This window comes from Myotis lucifugus, unplaced genomic scaffold, assembly GCF_000147115.1.
Source record: "Myotis lucifugus unplaced genomic scaffold, Myoluc2.0 scaffold_182, whole genome shotgun sequence".
Classification (NCBI taxonomy): Eukaryota; Metazoa; Chordata; class Mammalia; order Chiroptera; family Vespertilionidae; genus Myotis; species Myotis lucifugus.
The window spans coordinates 1,884,636-1,905,771 of record NW_005871230.1 but is presented as its reverse complement, the minus strand read 5'-3'; the positions used below and the strand labels follow the sequence as shown (position 1 = coordinate 1,905,771).

Sequence of the window (21,136 nt, the reverse complement as noted above, 5' to 3'; positions counted from 1 at the left end):
GTAAAGATACAAATTGTGAACAACAAACACGCATCTATCAACAAGTGAATCTAAGAATCAAGTGAATATATATTCTGATGTACAGAATGAACTGGTGATTATAATGATTCAGGGACATAGAAAGGGAATGGCCTGACTTTCCTTGGGGGGGAAAGGGGAATGTGAGATTCGGGAAGAGACTGGACAAAAATCGTGCACCTATGGATGAGGACAGTGGGTGGGGAGTGAGGGCGGAGGGTGGGGCGGGAACTGGAAGGAGGGGAGTTATGGGGGGGGGGGAGAGGCACAAATGTAATCTGAACAATAAAAATTTAATAAAAAAAAAAGAATATTATACAGAGATCCAACAGCAGACTAGAGGATCGCAAGAATCAAGTCAATGATTTGAAATATGAAGAAGCAAAAAATACCCAACTGGAAAAGAAAAAAGAAAAAAGAATCCAAAAATATGAAGATAGTATAAGGAGTCTCTGGGACAACTTCAAGCGTACCAACATCTGAATTATGGGGGTGCCAGAAGAAGAGAGAGAGCAAGTTATTGAAAAGCTATTTGGAGAAATAATGACAGAAAACTTTCCCTACCTGGTGAAAGAAATAGACTTACAAGTCCAGAGGTAATGAAGTGTATAGCAAAACACTGTTTCCAATACAAGCCAGTTTTTCCAAGAAATCATTAGAGAGTTTTCATCCTGAAACTCTGGATTGCTGTTTGAAAATAACTTCTGTTTGTTATAAAAACAATATAGTTTCACAGAAAATATGACAAAAATATTTAGGAATCATGTGCCAAATATAAGTCAGCAATGTAGCAGCAATATTTATAAAAAACAAATGTAACACTAAGATGAACTTTAAAGAGAACATATAAGAACTGTGAAATAATCTTTCTTCTAACAAATATCTGATGAATGCCAAGTATCACTATGTTGTACATACAGCCTAAATTTTATGTTTGAAATCAATGATAAGAAATTGAAGAGAGCACAATATTAAGCAAGAAAAATAATAAAGGAGTTGAATAAGTAGAGGACTTAAAAGAAAAATTAAATAATTTTTTAACAAAAAGGTAATTTGTAAATGTGTTCAGGTAATCAGAAAGGTTATTAGAATACTAGAGGCCCAGTGCACTAGGGTCCCTAGCAGCTGCTGGCTGGGTACTCCCTCCCTTCCCCCAGCCACCTGCTGCTGCTGCTGGCCGGACCTCCTGTAGCCACCACCACTGGCTGGCCAGGGCCGTTCTCCCTTCCCCCAGCCGGCCCTGCCTCCTGGTCAAACTCCTGGATGAACTTCTGGTTGAGGGGACAATTTGCATACTACACTTTTATTATATAGGACAGTTACTGCATCATTCTTTTGTTTTTCACGATAAAAATTGAGACTAGCTCATTACCTTTTAAATATAATATTTAAATAAATATTTATACGGTGCAACTGACAAAAATAATTCCGTGCTTAAGAAACAGCATTGTCACTAGGTCACTGTGATGGTCAGTTTTCTGAATCAAGATAGCTAGCATATAGCCTCCAGTTATTCAAATTTAGGTGTTACCATGAAGGTATTTTATATGTGATTAAAATCTCTAATAGGTTTACTTTAAGTAAGAAAGATTATCCTAGATAATCTGGGTGAGCCTGATTCAATCAGTAGTAAAGGCCCAAGAACAGAGAAGAAGCTACTCTAAGGAAGACTTACCCATCCCACCTCTAAAATCACATATGCCAATTCCTACAAATTAATATCTTCAAATATATCCTATTGGTTCTGTTACTCTGAAGGAACTCTGAACTGATATAGAAACTTCAATTAAAATTATATGCAGCTAGAAATACAGAATAAATTATGTTGTCGGTCCTTAAAAATTCTACTATTCTCTACCTGAATTTTAAAATCTATTAGTTAAAATTATTTCACTAGCAATGACCAAAATATTTCTGGATAACAAATATCAAATAAACTGGGATGCATTACAATTTACAATCTTTACTCTGCTTCTAAACACTGATGAGATTTCAATCTCAAAAGAAAAACATTAAATTTGTTAATTTAAGTATTTCATGCTATATTTGCCTTTTATATTTTAACTAGATGCCCGGTGCATGAAAATTTATGCACTGGGGGGGGGGGGGGGAGGCCCTCAGCCTGGGCTGCCCCCTCTCACAGTCCGGGAGCCCTCAGGGGTGGGAGGCGACCCGGCGATCAGGGGAAGGCGATGCCCTCATCACACCTCTGCTGCTGCCACTGCTGGCAGTGCAAGCCTTGGCCGGCCCTGGTTACCTGAGCCTTGGGTGGCCCTGGGCATCTGGGCAGCCACCATCCAAGGCTTGCCTGCACCTCGGGCTGGCCCTGGCCAGCTGGGCAGCTGACAGCCGAGGCTTGCCTGCACCTTGGGCTGGCCCTGGGCAGCTGGGCAGCTGGGCAGCCGACAGCTGAGGCTTGTCTGTGCCTCGGGCTGGCCCTGGGCGGCTGGGGGGCTGAGGGGCTGAGGGGACTGGGCGCCACCATCTTTGAGGGTGTGGCAGTCAATTAGCATATTCCCTCCTTATTAGCTATGGGCACTGTCATCTTTGAGGGCATGGTAGTCAATTAGCATATTCCCTCTTTATTAGATAGGAAGATATTTTCCTCAACTTTACTTTTATAAACAAAGATCTCAAATTCTAATAAAATGTACACTATTCTTGAGATTAAATACTTAATCCTGCTGAGTTAGCAAGAAACTAACATCATCTTGAACTCTGTTTTGAATGATCTATAGAAAACAGTGAAAGCCTGATTTCTGAGCTAATCCAACGTGTGAAAACTTAATGTTACTAAAACAGACCATATGTCACATGTGACTCCAAATACAAAGGGGAAGGTGAGAAGTGAGGGAATAACAATGACAAGATGTAAGATATCTGCATAGCAAGAACGGCATAAAGGTGGAAAAGAAACCAAAACCTAAATTCTTTGATAAGGCAATTAAGTGGAGTCCAAACCAAAATCATGTGTTGTTAAATTACTGAAAAATTTATTCGGTAAGAAAACTGTTGAGCCCTGGATGGTTTGGCAAGTGATTAGAGCGTTGGCCTGTGGACTGAAGGTTCTGTCCTGGGTTTGATTCCTGTCAAGGGGATGTATTTCAGTTGCAGGCTCGATTCCTACCCTGGTCGGTGGGGGCTCGTGCAGGAGCAACCAATAGATGTATCTCTCTCACATCTATGTTTCTCTCTTTCTCTCCCCCTACCTTCTAATCTCTTTAGTAAAATCAATGGGAAAAAAATCCTTGGATGAAGATTAACAAAAAAATAAAACTGTTGAGTAGAAACTTCCAAATTTTTCAAATTAAATGCAACTGAAATGCCTGGGATGCTTTGGAGCAAACAGACCCTTACATAAACACATTTTCAATTTGGTTATTTAGTCCTTATACATACAATTTTTCAAGACAATGAGCACTGCCAATATAAACAAGATAATTAAATTCCCTGATCTTTTGATAACCACTGATATTTTCATTCTAGGCAGCCAAATTTAAACTGTACAAATTTTATACATATCTATGAGTTATGTTACCCTAGAAGAGAGGGCTGCCGAAATCTAGGAGCAGAGCAAGCAGGGGAAGCAGAGTAACTAGCAAGATAGTGGATAGGCCTAAAGGGACTACCCAGATTGTTGAGCTGGCTTCAGCCCTAAAAGAGATTACTGTCTAAGGGGATCCATTCCTACCTGATATTGATAGCTAAAAAAAAGGTTCCTGTGCAAAGTCATCAATAGTGATCCCCAGAAAAATTATCTATACTAATAAAAGGGTAATATTCTAATTAGAGCGGATGTCTTCTGGACGTCCTTCTAGACAAAGCCGCAGTGGCTGCCTGAGTCTCAGGCAGGCTGCGGATGGCGTCTGCTGCTGCAAGGGCTGGCCCAAGACTCAGGCAGGCCGCGGATGGCGGCTGCCACTGTGAGGGCCCGAGGCTCAGGCAACGAGGGCTTGGCCGAGGCTCAGGCAAGCCGTGGTGGCTGTGAGGGCCGAGGCTCAGGCAGCCGCAGCGGCTGGCAGTTGCAGCAGCAGAGGCATGATGGGGGTATCGCCTTCCCCTGATCGGCCGGTTGCCTCCCGCAGAGGGAGGCCAGACTGCTGCTTAGGCCCACTCCCCGTGGAGCAGGGGTCCTCAAACTTTTTAAACAGGGGGCCAGTTCACTGTCCCTCAGACCACTGGAGGGCCGGACTATAGTTTAAAAAAAAAGTATGAACAAATTTCTATGCACACTGCACATATCTTATTTTGAAATAAAAAAACAAAACGGGAACAAATACAACATTTGTATTTGCATGTGGCCCGCGGGCCGTAGTTGGAGGAGCCCTGCCATGGAGAGTGGGCCTAAGCTGTCAGTAGGACATCCCCTGAGGGTTCCCGGACTGTGAGAGGGGTCAGGCCGGGCTGAGGGACCCCCCACCCCCACAGTGCACAAATTTTCGTGCACCAGGCCTCTAGTGTAATAAGATTTTTCCTGGTTCAGCATTTACAGAGGCTCATTTAGGTAAAGGAAGGAAAAGAAGGAGCTTAAGAAATACCAGTACCTAGAACTATTGAGTCATTTTCCCAAGAAAAGAAAGCCTGGACAGAGGGTAAGACCCCGGTTACATGAACTGAAGCTCCAAACAGACTTCCAGACATAGTGGAAAGGAATAAAGGGCACTTGAGGATACAAGAATGAAAAAGTCCTAAGGACGGAGCAAAGTGGCAAAAGTTTGAGAAGACAAGTGAAGAAAGGCATATTTCAAATTTGCAGATGCAAAATAAGCAAGATTAATTATGGTCACTAGTTACAGATGATAATGAGTATATACTATATTGCCAAACTTTCCTAGAGTGGTTTTGGAACTTGGCCAACCTGACAACTGAAAACTCTTTAGAATTTGTACTTTGTAATTGGATGTGTATTGGTGGAGGGGGGCATTTGAGGCATTCAGGAATTGACAATATCAATTTTTTAATCATGTAAAAAGTCCCAAATGATATCTATCATTTTGTTGTTTACCCAAGGCTATTTTTCCCATTGATTTTTAAAGAGAGTGGAAGGGAGAGAGAGACACAGAACTTGAAAAACATTGATGTGAGAGAGACACATCCATTGGTTGCCTCCCACATGCACCCCAAATGGGGCTGGGGAACGAGTCTGCAACCGAATTATGTGCCCTTGACTGGAATTGAACCCAAGACCCTTCAGTCTACAGGCCAATGCAACAACCACTGAGCCAAACCAACTAGGTTGATATCTATAAATTTTTAAACATTAATTCATGTTATCAAAGCCATTTATTAAATAAAACTTTAGCATTAAGTTTTATCTTTTTTAAACAACAAAAATGCAAAAAGTTCCTAATTAGTCATTTAATTGTTTTATGTCTCAATATTCTAATCTGTAAAATGGTAATAATAATAGATTTTACCTCAGGGTTATGTAATGAGGATAAAATTAAAATATGTAAAACATTTAGAATACTGTGTAATTCATAATAGGCACTCAATAAATATTAACCATTAATTATATTTATTAGAAAAAAACATTTTCTACTCAAAGTCTATAAAACTTTGAGAGCAAATATTTTTAAGGCATAGTCTAGAATACTAGAAACTCTCATTTTACCTATTTTTCAGCAAAAAAAAATAAAGAAAATGTAGTTTGCATTTATTGAGAACCTTTAATATTAGCTAAAACATATGAAAATGCCATTTTTATAGGAAAAAAGCTCAATAACAAGTATATAAGATTAACTTTTAACAATTATTGTTAGAAAAATTAAATACATTTGACTGAGATGCACCTAAAACAATTTTTAAAAATGGAACCTCAGCATGCAATTAAGCTTCCAAAAATAATTTTAAAATAATAAAAATATTGCCATGATGGCCCTGGCAGGGTAACTTAGTTAGTTAGAACATTATCCTGATAAGCCAAGGTTACGGGTTCAATTCCCGGTCATGGCACATACAAGAATCAACCAATGAATTCATAAATAAATGGGAAGATAAATCGATGTTTCTCTTTCTCTCTGTGTCTCTATCTCTCCCTCTCTAAAATCAATCATTAAAAAGAAAATATTGCCACCATAAGCATCTTTTCTCGTATGTGTTCTATAGATTGAGCATTTGTGTCCCCCTAAAAACCATAGGTTGACATCTAATCCCCAATGGATGGTGTTTGGGGTTGGAGCCTTTGGGTGGTGAGTAGGTCATGAGTGCAGAGCCTTCATGAATTGGATTAGTGCTTTTGTAAAAGAGGCCTGAGAGAACTCCCTTGCCTCTCCTATCATGTGATGTTATAGTGACAAGATGACTATCAGTGAAGAAATGAGCCTCACTAGACATGGGATCTGCTGGTGCCTTGATCTTGGTTTTTCCAGACTCCAGAACTAAATAAATGTTTGTTCTTTATAAGCTACTCAGTTTATGGTGTTTTGTTACAGAAGCCTGAATGGATTAAGATACGGGATATGGAAGAACCCCATTATACTATTAAAAAGAAAGTAAATATCTTCTTGGTAAAACATTAACTTTTTAACCAATAGGATTAAACTTTTCTACGTCAGTTCTCTACATGGAATCCTATGTGAAAAAGCTACTGCAGCTCTGAAAAAAAATTTTTTAGCAACTCCCTTTGATTCAAAGAGAGTCCAAACTACTTTCAATCATAAAATACATTCCAATAAAGTATAAAGTTTCTAACATTAAAACATTCATTTCCTTTTTACAGAGGTGAATAAATATGTTTAAGGATATGTGGATTCCCTGAAAGAGAAAATTAAAAATCCTGGTTCTCAGATCTGAGAAATATACCATAAATCATTCAAATGTAGTCAGGAAACCTCAAATGACTAGAGCTTTTACTGACAGGAGTTTTTTGGGCTGGAGTGAAGGGCAAAGGCACGTATGGACACAGGTACTGATTTTTTCATATATTCATTGTATATTTATAACCTAACCAAGGTAACAAAGAACACAGAATGGAGAAAAAATAACAACTCACCATGTTTTCCCCTAGAAATATCCACATATTGGCACAGTCTTGGATGGATGATGGTCTTAAGGATTTGAAAGCGCCCTAAAATTTTGATGGAATTTGGTGTGAGAGGAAGCCCGTTGCTTCCACAAACATCATGTGGTAGAGCAGAGGCAAAGAAGGTAAAGGCACCCATTTCGACATCCTTCAAGGGAAACATCTCCGAGTCCTAGATCTTCCAAGATAATCTGGAAAAGGAAAGAATTTTTTGACAGATCAACCAAATATTAAACCAGTGTTTTCTTACTTTAAATATGATTAACTATTTATATGCATAATATGCAAATCGACCGACGGTGGAACAACCAGTCAGCTATGATGCACACTGACCACCAGGGGGCAGACGCTTAACACAGGAGCTGCCCCCAGCCTGCAAGCCCTGATCACCCGATCGGGCCCTGCCAGCCAACCTCTCAGTCCCTCCCCCTGGCCAGCAGTCTCCGATCGCCTGATGGGGAACTGGGAACTGGGTGGCGGTGGGCTCGGGCGGTGGGGCTGGCTGCCGGCAGCTGGGGAAAATCAGCCCTGATCGCAGGCCAGGCCTAGAGACCCTACCCATGCATGAATTTCGTGGGCCAGGTCTCAAGTAAATATATAACTTGGAGAAAATGTTAATCTAAATACTTCAAAGTAAAAAGATGTCAAGTTTAAAAATTCCAAGATAATATCAAAGAAGAAAAACTACCAATCAGAAATTTACACTGCAGTTCTAAATCTAAGTCAAACACTTTCAATAGCATTCAAAGAAAAAGATAGAACATTTCCTCTTCAATGATGCTTGGCAGTTTTGAGTTTAGAGGTAGTTCATTACTGCATATTAATTTCAATAAGGCTCTTCTCTTTACCTAAAGCTTGAATAACCCTAGACTACCAAGAATTTTTCCTTTTTATAGATGAGGCAAGTCACGAAATAGGAAATAGAGATACCAACCAGACACTTTAAAGAATCAAGGACTCTTAATAGTAGTAAAAATTCAACTAGATAACAGAAGGCACTATGTTACTTAAATGACTAATCAGTTTTCATTTTTGTGCTAGGTGTTTTACATGTGATTTGTTTTAGTCCCCTTAAGAATCTTGACAAATGTTATTGCCACCAGGTTTGAGATAAATGTTTCATGTGTAGATCCAGAGGGTTCTTATTAGCATGGACTCAAAAACATATGGTGCCTCAGAGTTGTGCAATAGAGCAGCCTGGAGATTAAGAAACTTGCTCCAAAATCAATCTGACTTACATTAAGGAAACCATAACAAAAAAGGTCCTGAATAAAATTTCCCTCCTGCCCAGGTGTATCATTAAAAAGACATTCTATTGATCAAGCACTGCAATCTTCCCTTCTCAGTTTTCACAATAAAAATCTGGAATTCTAAATTAAGGTAATAGGCTACTTCTCATATATATGTCTGCCCAGAAACCTCATCAAAAGAATTAAAATGTTTTAAAATATATAAACTCATAACAAGAAAGAGAACAGAAAAGAGCCACAAGCTGATGAAAGATTTCAAGAAAATACTGTAAAGCATTTTGCATATGGAAAAGTACTATCACAAGAAACAGAAAGGTGGAAGTTACAACCTATAACACAGTCAAGAAGTTTTCCCAGCCCCTTAAGATCAGAGGCTTCAGATTCAGACAAAATAGATCTCCTCTTAATTTTGGAACTTATAGGACCCCAGTTAAGATCTGACTGTCTACTCAACCATCCAAAAACAGAGTATGTTAATCAATAATCCTGTCCATATGTGTAAAGCTCCTAGACAGCTTTCTTTTTTTTTTATATATATTTTATTGATTTTTTACAGAGAGGAAGGGAGAGAGATAGAGAGTTAGAAACATCGATGAGAGAGAAACATCGACCAGCTGCCTCCTGCACATCTCCTATTGGGGATGTGCCCGCCAGTTAAGATCTGACTGTCTACTCAACCATCCAAAAACAGAGTATGTTAATCAATAATCCTGTCCATATGTGTAAAGCTCCTAGACAGCTTTCTTTAATTCTTAAATAATGAACTGTCCAGGAATCACTAGATAGCTAAGGAAAAACTATAGAACAAAAGGAAAAGAATAAAATAAACCAAGAAAAATAATCTGCTCTAGAGGCAACGAAAATAACTTCTGTAAATAAAAAAAATCCAGCCCTAGCCAGTTTGGCTCAGTGGATAGAGCGTTGGCCTGAGGACTGAAGGGTCCCAGGTTTGATTCTGGCTAGGGACACATGCCCGGGTTGCAGGCTCAATCCCAAGTGGGGGGCGTGCAGGAGGCAGCTGATCAATGATTCTCTCTCTCATCATTGATGTTTCTATCTCTCTCTCCCTCTCCCTTTCTCTCTGAAATCAATAAAAATATATTTTTAAAAAATTCAAAATTCAACTCTAATATATTTAGGAAGATTTGAGAAGATATTGCACTCATTACATAAAACAGGAGGTATGGGAAATATATTTTTTAAAAATCTGATATATATAAAAGGCTAATATGCTAAGTGTCCGACCATCCGACCAATTGCTATGACACACACTGACCACCAGGGGGCAGACACTCAACACAGGAGCTGCTGTGACATGCACTGGCTATTTACAGAGAAACAGCACTGCAGACCTGACACCCACAAAGCAACATTAGGCTTCCCCCAAGTGGAAAACAGGCCCCACCACCACCCCGGAGTGAGATCCCACCAAATCGCAGCCGACGCTGCTGAGACAACATGGCACAAAATGCGGTCCACAGTCCAGCCCAGTCCAGCCCGGAAACTGTAGCTGTGGGCACCGGGTAATAACGTCACGTAGGAATGCCCTGTTTCCTCTCCCTAGTGACTAGCCTCTTTGGAGTTTCTTCAGCCCAGAAACCTGACTTGCTTTATAGCCAGGTGCAGTTCAACCAAATGTTTGTCAAGCATTTTCCCATGCCTCATCTCATTTGATCCTCGCAGAAGTCCTGGAGTAAGTAGATAGGAGACTCAATGGAATCCTATTTTCTTTTCATTCACTGGAAAACAGAGATTTAGAAAGCTAAGAAACTTGACCCAACTGAAAAAAAGTAAGAAATGGCTGACCTTGAAAATGACTTCAAGTTTTCTCACTGCGCAGAATATAGTGAAACAATGCTGCAGTTAAATATTTTACCCTTTGTTTTCCCTGTGTGATCTACAATAATAATCTGCTTCATGTTGATATTTACTGTGTTGCTGACAATTACCTGAAAGAGACGTTGGGGTGCTTCACTGGGCTGGAAAAAGTTTAGCTAAATCAGAAAGCAGTTCTAATTAAGCAAGTTTATTCTATATAAATAAAAGGCTAAGTTGACTCACACATGCGTGATACATATAAAGCTCTTGCTGGCGCCAATCGCATGCGTGTGTTTCAATCTGTCATTGTTGATTGTGAATTTGGTTGACACTTCTATTATAGAGAAAGTGCAAATAGCAATATTAAAATATTTCTTCCAATTAATTTCCTTTCAATGTGCATGAATTCATGCACTGGACCACTAATACATATTAGGAGGATATGAAGAAACTGAATGGAAATTGGTAGAATCACTATGGACCACAATTTGACACTATTTAATATATATAAATTTCATCTGATAATAAAAAGCAAAAAAGTAAACAAAGAAAATTGAGAAAATATGAGAAAAGAATAATTAAATGAGTGCTTGATGTGATTACCAAATTACATGTGCTTAGAATATAGAGTAAAAAGGCAAATAGATAAAAGCATACAAGAAGATAATAGACATGTGAATCAAGCAAAGAATTACCTTAATGAGTTTCAAAACAAAGAACAGAGAAAAACTAAGGAGAATAAAAGTAAAACAGAATAGGGGAAAATTCCCCATAGATGAAGGGAAACATAAACCTTAAAATGAAAAAGTCTTACAATTTCAAGGAGGATAAGTGAAAAAAGACTAACCTGAGACATTTATTCTAGCACCTTTGAATAAGTTCATTGCAAGGAGAATAAATTCACACCAAGATATATCATAATAGCTCGGCTGGTGTGGTTCAGTGGTTGAGTATCGACCTATGAACCAGAAAGTAATGATTCCATTTCCTGTCAGGACATATACCTGGGTTGCAGGCTCGATCCCCAGTACAGGGTGTGCAGGAAGCAGTGGATCAATGATTCTTTCTCATCATTGATGTTTCTATCTCTCTCTCCCTCATCCTTCCTCTCTAAAATTAATCCTATATAATAAAAGGAAAACATGCAAATTAACCGTCCTTCTGCTACACTCAAGCCACGCCCACCAGCCAATCAGGAAAGAGTATGCAAATTAACCCAAGATGGTTGCAGCCATGGAGCTGGAGTGAGCAGGAGGCTTGGGTTGCCCCCGGTGATGGAGGAAGCCAAGCTTCCCACCTGCCCTGGCTGGCGCTGGGATAAGCTCAAGGCTACAAAGTTTAAATTATAGAAGATAAATAAATAAATCCCAGATACCTGCTTACAGCCGGCTATGGCCTCTGCTCAAGGTGGGGCTGGGAGCCTGGGTTGCCAGGGACCTGGCCTCCTCTCAAGGCTACAAAGTTTCAATTATAGAAGATAAATAAATCCCAGAAAAAGAAAAAATAAGAAAAAAAGGAGAGGCTGGGAGCTTGGGTCATGAGGGGGGGGGGCGTGGCCAGCCTGAAAAGAGCCCTCAGCCCCTCACCCAGGCTGGCCAGGCTCCCCAGCGGGACTTCCACCCTGATCCACGACACCCTTCAGGGAAAACCAGCTGGCCCCCACTAGGCCTCTATCCTATATAATAAAAGGGTAATAGGAAAATTGACCCTAACAGCAGAATGACTGGGAATGACTGGTCACTATGACACACACTGACCATTAGGGGGCAGACGCTCAATGCAGGAGCTGCCCTCTGGTGGTCAGTGCGCTCCCACAGGGGGAGCTCTCTCAGCCACAAGCCAGGCTGACGACTGCCAGCACAGCGGTGGTGGCGGGAGCCTCTCCCGCCTCCTCAGCAGCGCTAAGGATGTCTGACTGCAGCTTAGGCCTGCTCCCTGCTGGTAAGTGGACATCCCCCGAGGGCTCCCAGGCTGCCAGAGGAATGTCTGACTGCCAGCTTAGGCCCGATCCCCTGGGAAGCGGGCCTAAGACAGCAGGTGGACATCCCCTGAGGGGTCCCAGACTGCGAGAGGGCACAGGTCGGGCTGAGGGACCCCCCCCCCCTCCCGAGTGCACAAATTTTTGTGCACCGGGCCTCTAGTAAAAATATATTTAAGAAAGATATATCATAACACATTTTCAAAAAATGAGGCATAACTAAAAAAATTTAATAATTTCTGAGAGCAAACAAATAATTCTGGCACCAACAAATTAAGATCAGACTGACATTTTCATCTTCTCATGAGCAATGCTGGAGGTTAGAAGATGGTGAATTCTTGGAAGATTTGGTTTCTATACCCAGCAAAACTATCAACCATAACAGCAACATGATAATATACACCTATGCAAACAAATAAAAAATAAAACTACCACCCACTAAAAAATAAAATTACCACCCACATATCTTAGTTTCTTTAGAGGAGAAAAGCAAATAATAGAAGATGTTGGGTTAAAAATCATTGCAACTTACTCAAGAGTTCAATGAATGTAACCCAGGAAAGAAGCTGCACAAAAGGACTAGAATAGAATCTATTCAAATTAAACAGAAAGTGATTGGAATCCAAGGGAAACATCTTCAAGCATAGAAATGAAATGGAAGCTTCTCATACAAAGAATGAGAATACGTGGTGAAGAAAGTACAACATGGAAGGACTAGGTGACGAAAGCATATGTACCTCTTCCTCAAAATAAATCAGAAAGTCCTTTGTGAAAGCGTGGAGAGGTTAAAAACATTGTAAGAAGCACATGGTCCAAAAAATAAAGCACAGTAAAATATGATAATTTTTTTGTCATTGTAGAGGAAGTAAAAAAAGAATCAATTTGATGTTAATATTACAAATCTGACAACCTGTAAGTAAAGGTGCAGCTAAGAGAAGGTAGGAGCAGATTTGGTTTCTGAAGTGGTAAAGGATAAACTAGAGTCACTACTTTTCTTATTTTACCAAATAAGGAGCCAACATATATTTTTGAAATTTGATGTGAAAAAAATTGAGTTTACATTTATTTAGAACTAATCAATATGAAAACTAAATATTGTAATAACTATTTGTAGAAGAGACGTTTGTGGATTATGTGGACTATTTTAAGTCAATTCAAAAAAAGAATTAGTAGTTGAACTAATTATGCAACATGCAAACCTAAAATTAGGTGAGGTTGAAAGTGGTTATCCCTGAAGAATAGAACTGAGGGGAGAAAGGGAGACACTAAACGATTGCATTTTATTATGCAGTCCTTCTATAATATTTGATTACAATTAGATGCCTCTATCCCTTAGACACCTAAAAATCAAATAACCAAATGAAGAAAATGCAAATTATTCAGAAACACACATTATTTAGCACAAAACATGTCATCGGTGTTTTGCTTTAAATGCCCCTTAGGCTCATGCATAAAAAATACACAGATTTTCTCACTTGGTGAATGGAAGAATGCTAGTGTAGGGGAGAAACAGCTGAGGTGAGAGATCAGTTGAGGAATAACAACAATGTAAGCAGTTAGGTTTGAAAATTCATTCAGTCACCCATGTCTTGGAGACCCTAGACAACTTGTTAGGTGTTTTTCCGGCTGCCAAGCTAATTATAGCGAACAAGACACAATCTGTGCCCTCAAAGAATCTGGAGTTGAAATGACTCAAGTTGGGGAACAAAGGGAAAACATGTGCAAAAGATGATAAAACAGTTTTCACATTTCTTCAACGGGCGAATGGAACTAGTTCATTTATTTTACATACTTCCCCTCAAAAAGTCGTTTTTCTGTCCCAAACAAAAACAGGGACATCGGGTCCTTGTAAAAGCATATAGTTAGAATTCGAAAGTAGCTCCCACCTGTTCACTTTTTCCACTCCACAAGGAAATTACATCTCATTGATTACATTGAGAAAATTACATTAACTAAACCAGTGGTTCTCAACCTTCTGGCCCTTTAAATACAGTTCCTCATGTTGTGACCCAACCATGATATTATTTTCGTTGCTACTTCATAACTATAATGTTGCTACTGTTATGAATCGTAATGTGAATATCTGATATGCAAGATGGTCTTAGGCGACCCCTGTGAAAGGGTCGTTCGACCGCCAAAGGGGTCGCGACCCACAGGTTGAGAACCGCTGGACTCACTAAACCTTTGCCAACCAGAAACAAACCAAAGCAATTGTTCCCATCTGTGATGAGCAACAAGGCCATTTCCACCTTCTCCAACCCCCTCTTTAGTCTTCCTCTGAAGCAGTGATTCCTTCCAGAGGACTCGGGTAAACGTGTGCAGGGATGGGGACCACGCAGAGAAAGCAGCCCGCAGCCTGGTTGGTCGGCCTCTCCCTGAGATAGGCGGGGCCCCTCGCTGCACCTGCCAGGCTCTACAGCCCCACCCACGACGACCAATACCAGTGGGAAACCCCAATACCTGCCTCAGAGTCTGGGGGCGCAGGCGGACACAGAGACAAGGGGAAGGAGCTTCTACACAGGGCCCCGGGGCTGTCTCTCTGGCGGGGGTCGCCGCTACTGCTTAGGGCACCGGGGCCTGCATGTCAGGTGCGGCTGCAAAAGGGGCCGCCCCGGGAGCGCCCGCAGCTCGCACGGTCCGGAGCCTGCGTGCCCAGCCGGCGGAGGTGCCCGGCTCCGAACCCGGGAGAGGCGCGAGCCCGCCCTCACGCTGACAGCTCCCCCGTCTCCCCACACCCTCCTCTTGGCCCGGGCGTTTCCTCTGACCTCACGGCCCCCGCGCCGCGCCGCGCCATGGACGAAAGACCCCGACGCCCGGCGTCTTGCCCGTTGCCCAACGGAGCGAGAAAACGTCGCGACCGAGGAAGAGGGCCAGGGGGGTGGCGTTCCTGCGTGGCATACCGGAAGCGTGGCGTGGCTGCACACAAGGTTGGGGGGGGCGGGGGGAAACCACGGTTTGCAAGGTGAGTCCATGGGGCGCTCAGGCGTTTCGGTGGGACACCTCGTTGGGTCCTTTCTCGCCGCCGTCGCCTGCGGGAGGCTCCCAGCTCCCAGCTCCCGGCGGAGGCTGACCGGGTTCCCGGGGCGCTGATTCATGTGAGTGACGTCTGCGGGGGTCTGGGGTGGGCAGGTTGTGATCGTGGGGTCTCCCCTTCCCTAACCAGCCCTCGGGAGGTGAGAGCTGGCCTGCGGGTACCAGTGGGAAGCCCGCTCTCACACGCACCCATCTGGGCGGGTGGAAGTAGGGAAGAGCCGGGGGCGTTTTGAAGGAGCCAAGTTTGAGAAATGGGACGCGGGGGTCGAGGAAGCGATGGTTTCGTATATTCACAACATGTTTATTTTAGTGCGCGCTTGTGTGTGTCAAAGGACTGTGATGGTGACGTGGGCGGGGGGAGGGCGCGGGGGGCAGGAATTCATTCATTTATTGAGCCCACTATGTTCCAGGCACTGGGAACAGAGCAATGAACAAAACAGACCAAAATTCATGCCTCCCCGGCTTAACATTCTATCGAGGAGGACAAGGGCTAGACAAAGTTACGAAAAACACACCATATTTTAGGTTATGATGATCGCTAAAGAGCAAAATAAAGCCGAGAAGGAAGATAAAGATTGAAATTTTAGTGTGGCCAGGGAAGGTCTCACTGAAAAAGTGACTATCCTACAGCAGAAGAGCGGACAGAGGTGAGAGGATTAACAATACAGAAATCTTGGCGACGTGCAGTCAGGCAGAGCGACCGGCCATTGCTAACGCAGTGAAGCAGAAACTCGCCTGAACAGCAAACATCTTGTGGGTCAGAGTTGAGTGAAGTTGTTAAAGCTGGAGACAAAAGTCAGGGAAAGCAGGAGCAGGTCCTTGAAGGATCTTGAGGGCATCTAAGCCGTGGGCAGGTTTGGAGTGCTAGAATCTGACTTCATTTTTATTTCATTTTTTAAGTATTTTTATTGATTTCAGAGAGGGAGAGGAAGAGAAAGATAGAAACATCAATGATGAGAGAGAATCACTGACAGGCTGCCTCCTGCACGCCCCCAACTGGGGATCGAGACCGCAATCCGGGCCTGTGCTCTTGACTGGACTCAAACTGGGGACCCTTCAGTCCTCAGGCTGAAGCTCTATCCACTGAGCCAAACCAGCTAGGGCCTGACTTCATTTTTAAAAAGATCTCACTGGCTGCTATCATCAGATAGACTGAAGCGGGGGCAGGATGGAGGAAAGATCGTTAGGAGGCCTTTGCAGCAATCCAGAGCAGACATGATGGTGGCTTGAGGCGGGCTGGTAAGAAATAGCCAATCATATTCTTAGTGTTTGTATTGCTTTCAGAGAGGAAACGGGGAGGGAGAGAAAGATAGAAACATCAATGATGAGAGAATCATTGTCAGCTGCCTCTTGTTCACTCCCTGCTGGGCATCCAGCCCAAAACCCAGGCATATATATCCTGACCTGTAAATGAACCATGACCTGGTTCATAAGTCCATGCTCAACCCCAAGCCACACTTGCTGGGCATATTCTTAGTGTTTTTAATTTTGGTATGTAAGAGTATTAATGAGTGGTGAGTTAATTTTTTTTAATTAGACTTGGGAAAGACTTTTTAAAAATGAATTGTAGTGTGTCACAGAGTGGCAGTCTGAAGGCAGTGTTGGTCTGACCCCTCTCAGGACCCCAGGGTAGGCCCCACCCCAGCCTCTCCTGTATAACTTCCTACCTAACAGTTCTATTCCAGGTCAGGGCACATACCCAGGTTGTGATTCCTTCCCTGCTGACCCTGGGGCAGCCATTGATGTGTCTCCCTTCCTCCATTTCCCTTTCTCCCTCTGGAATCCATGAAAAACATATTCTCGAATGTGGATTTTAAAAATAATAATAATAAAAGAGGTCTTTCAATAAATGATACAGATCTGACTAAGTGATAAGAAAACCTTGAGTTATCAGCAGTGGCCTTTTTTGTTTACATAAAATAATAGGGCATCGTGTTATTGGAGCCATTTTGCAATTGACAGTATCTTAGATTTGATGAAATGTGGTAAAGTATCTGAGATTATAAGTGTTTACCTAATTGTAATTCTGAAACAGTGGAATCGGATGTTTTTGGGAAGCAGAGAGACAATTTTAAATACCTTTAGAGATCCTATACTATAAGGTAAAATTTAAAATCTGAACTTAAAACTTCCATTTCAAAACAATAGCTTACTTGTTTATATTTAGTTCCTAACATAGAGAGCCTGAGGCAGGGGATTATTTAAAAGAAATGACTGGCAATTTAGAATCAGAGTGGGGAAGACTACTGAGGAGATTGCTGAGGTAAAGGGAAGTCATTCAGAAACGATAAGAATTTCAGGAATAATCTTTTATATGTGTGTTTTAATGATTAGGATGCAGGCTAAATTCATATATTTGGTAAAATCAGCTTCAACTTTTACGAAGTTTTTATTAGAACATCTTACCACAGCTTCTTAGGTTTGATAAAATGTGATTGTTATGATTGGGGTTCCCAGCTGGGACCTCAGTTTTTCTCTTCTATGCAGAAAAGATTTAAGGTCAATGAAAATGAAAGTAAAACAAAGTGGGATTTATTGAAGATACACTGCAATTGAGAGAGATAATGGCAAAAAGATGTTATCAGGGACAGGGGGAGATGAGGAGACCTGGGTTCTTGTCTTCTTGAGAAAAAATTTCAATCAAGAGACAAAGTGTAGAAAAGCAAGCATTTATTGAACACAGCAAAAATATACTTAGGAGAGTGAAACAAGGAAGGGCATAGGAGAAGCAACAGGATAGCCGAGGCCGGGCTGCTTTGGCTCTCTAGGGAGTCAGACAATAGGGGCCTTGGAGACAGGATCAGGGTGTACAGCAGAATGAACTGCTGCTGCCCACTGCTCCCCTGGTTGCACGTCTCTGGGGGCCCCTTAGAAGTAAGGGGATACTTTCCAGGCTTGCGGGGGGGGAGCAAGGTGAGGAGAAGGGAAAGGGAATCGCATGGGGATGCTCTCTGGTGGGCCTTTAATTTTCTGGGGCTTTAAAGGCTGGGCATTTAGGGGAGATCTTAGGGGCAGATCAATAGAATATTCATCAACTTTATGCTGATGTATCAAAATGAGATTTATTCTCAATCTGTCTGTCCTTTTTCTCTCCCTAAATGTTTTGTATTTGTAATTACTGTGCATGTAAATAAAGATACCTATTTTAATCTCATAATCTTTTTCTTTTATTTTAGCATAGACTAAGCCAGCATTCCCAAACAGTTGTAGAGAATACTGATTTGAATAAATATTAATGTATGTTCTTAGGTAAGGATTCCATGGTTAAATCCATTGAGAAATGATTCACAATTATATCCTTTAGGGAAACTATAGTTTGGGCATTAAAAGAAGTAACTCCAGAATCAGACAGACCTAAGTTTCAATTCTCATTTACTAACTAGCCACATGACCGGGGGCAAATTAATTTTAATTAAAGCTTTCTTTCCGTATAATGGAGATAATTACAGTATTTGTAGGTGGTCTATGAAAACACTTAGCCAGCTCATAATAAATACTCCACAAATGTTACCTGTTATTATTATTATTAACATTATCACCTGTGAGAAAGCCTTGCATATTAGCATATTAAAAGCCACAAGGAGCCCTAGCCAGTTTGACTCAGTAGATAGAATGTTGGCCTGTGCACTGAAGGGTCCTGGGTTCAATTCCATTCAAAGCCATGTACCTCGTTGCAGGCTCAATCCCAGGCCCCGGTTAGGGCTTGCACAGGAGACAACCAATCTAGGTGTCTCTTATATCCATGTTTCTCAAGAACATGTTTAAATTTTCTGTCTACTATAAACTGAGCACATAGCTCAAAATCAGGGACTATAAGTAAAATTAAGGTTTTGAACTTTATTTTTAGTGATTTGGCAGGTAACATAATTTGAACTTTATTTTTAGTGATTTGGCAGGTAACATAAATGGAAGACTCCTTTCAGTTACAGACATTGTTAACCCTGGAATACAAAGGTTCCTTTCAGTTACAGACATTGTTAACCCTGGAATACAAAGGCAACCCTGATTGATCTGTGTGGTGATAGTTGTAATCCCAACAGGCCAGTGATCAGGAACAAAGTCTGAAGAACATAAAGTACAGGTCAAAGAGGAGCCCTGAGCCAAAACCGGCTTGGCTCAGTGGATAGAGCGTCGGCCTGCGGACTGAAAGGTCCCAGGTTCGATTCCGGTCAAGGGCATGTACCTTGGTTGCGGGCACATCCCCAGTAGGAGATGTGCAGGAGGTGGCTGATCGATGTTCCTCTCTCATCGATGTTTCTAACTCTCTATCCCTCTCCCTTCCTCTCTGTAAAAAATCAATAAAATATATTTAAAAAACAAAAACAAACAAACAAAAAAAAAACAAAGAGGAGCCCTGAAATAGATGCCAAGGAAGTAGGTGAAATCAGGTGATAAGTATCCTTAATTTTCTAAGTTAAGAAAATGAAGGGCAAAAAAAATAAGGGAAGCATAGATACATAAATTTTTCAAAAAAAAAATCAATGGATAAAATATCCTCAAGTAAAGCTTAACAAAAATAAATAGATACATACATACATTCTTCTATATAATAAAAGCCTAATATGCAAATTGTCCCCTCCACCGGGAGTTCGGCTGCTCGCTATGACGTGCGCTGACCACCAGAGGGTAGCGCGGAACATGGCGGGTGTCAGTGATGTGGCGCTAATAGCAGGCGGCAGTGGAGGCGCTGCCGGCCCTGATGGGCCCCGACGAGAGCAGGACCACAGTGGGATGGTGGAGCAGGTCAGTGGGTGGTGGCAGGCCAAGGCAGGTGCAAGCAGGGCCTGATCGCCCCACAGAGGGCGACCAGTGGCAGTGGCGGGGTGCAGGGCACTGAGGGAGCCGGGTGAGGGCCCGTTGACTCAGGTGGAGGGGAGTGCCCTGGGGCCCAGGTGCTGCCCAGGGCCCAGAGGTCAGCTGGGACCTGCCCTTCCATGCCAGACGCTCACGCTTTGATCGCCGGCCAGGCCTAGGGACCTCACCTGTGCACGAATTTCGTGCACCAGGCCTCTAGTAGTAAATAAAAGAACTGGTACATAACAGTTCTCAGCTCCAGCTCAAGACAAAGCAATCCAGAATAAACCATACATACCAATTAGACAAAGGTACACAACTGGCCATAAACACCGAGAAAAAAATTGTTTTATGAGAATGATGTATACTGTTCTGATTAACGGAAGGGAAAAAAAAATTCACTGAATTCTGATTTAACGGAAGGGGAAAAAAAATTCACTGAATTCTTTCTGCCCAATTTTGCTAAGATCCTAAAAACAACTCTAAAAAATAGTGTATTAAAAAAAATTCAACAAAACATAAATTTTAGAGCACCTGAATTTGAAATTTGAGAATATTCTGCATTCTGACTACTAATGAACAGTTCTCATTTCGTTATGCAATAATTAGTAATTTTCCTAGTCTCCATAAATCATGCTATATAACATAGTAATATATTAGGTTACTTTATTTTTTAATTCTCACCCAAAGATATTTCTTCCATTGATTTTTTTAGAGAATGGAGGGTGAGAAGGGGTGGCGGGGAGAGACACATTCATTGGTTGCCTCCTGAATGGGCCCTCCCCTCCCTCCCCCCCCCCCCCCCCCGCCCTGGAGGCTGGGGATTGAACCTGCAACTGAGGTACATGCCCTTGACTGGGAATCGAACCCAAGACTCTATGGTCCTCAGGCCATCACTCTAACAACTGAGCAAAACCAGCCAGGGCATATTAGGTTACTTTCAGCTGCCACTATATCAACAATACTACACAAAAGAAGCCGCATTAAAGGAGTATCTTAGGGCAATAATTTCTCTGGCAATAATCAAGTTTTGGAGGCAAAATATAATCTACACTAATGAAAGAGAAACATGGTAATTAGCGTACGACCGCTACCCTTTTCATTGGCTAATCAGTGAGTATATGCAAATTAACTGTCAGCCAAGATGGCGGCAGGCAGCCAGGCAGCTGAGAACAGGATGCTTGGTTGCCCCAGCGATAGAGGAAACCAAGGTTCCTGCCT

The 21,136-nt window shown here is 41.9% G+C and overlaps 2 protein-coding genes across 3 annotated transcripts in view; one reads left to right on the top strand and one right to left on the bottom strand.

The window, feature by feature from the left end:
• TBCK (TBC1 domain containing kinase) overlaps positions 1 to 14,811 on the bottom strand; it is a 167,968-nt gene extending 153,157 nt beyond the window's left edge. For both annotated transcript variants that reach the window (XM_006096594.3, XM_023760455.1), the window contains exons 1-2: positions 14,553 to 14,811; positions 7,013 to 7,233 (exon numbers count right to left, since the gene is read on the bottom strand). In XM_006096594.3, coding sequence (XP_006096656.1) covers positions 7,013 to 7,205 — 193 coding nt within the window. In that variant the 5' untranslated portion in view covers positions 7,206 to 7,233; positions 14,553 to 14,811. The remainder of the gene's footprint in view (positions 1 to 7,012; positions 7,234 to 14,552) is intronic.
• A 237-nt stretch (positions 14,812 to 15,048) lies between these two features.
• AIMP1 (aminoacyl tRNA synthetase complex interacting multifunctional protein 1) overlaps positions 15,049 to 21,136 on the top strand; it is a 29,907-nt gene continuing 23,819 nt past the window's right edge. The window contains exon 1 of the mRNA XM_006096593.3: positions 15,049 to 15,183. Coding sequence (XP_006096655.1) covers positions 15,182 to 15,183 — 2 coding nt within the window. The 5' untranslated portion in view covers positions 15,049 to 15,181. The remainder of the gene's footprint in view (positions 15,184 to 21,136) is intronic.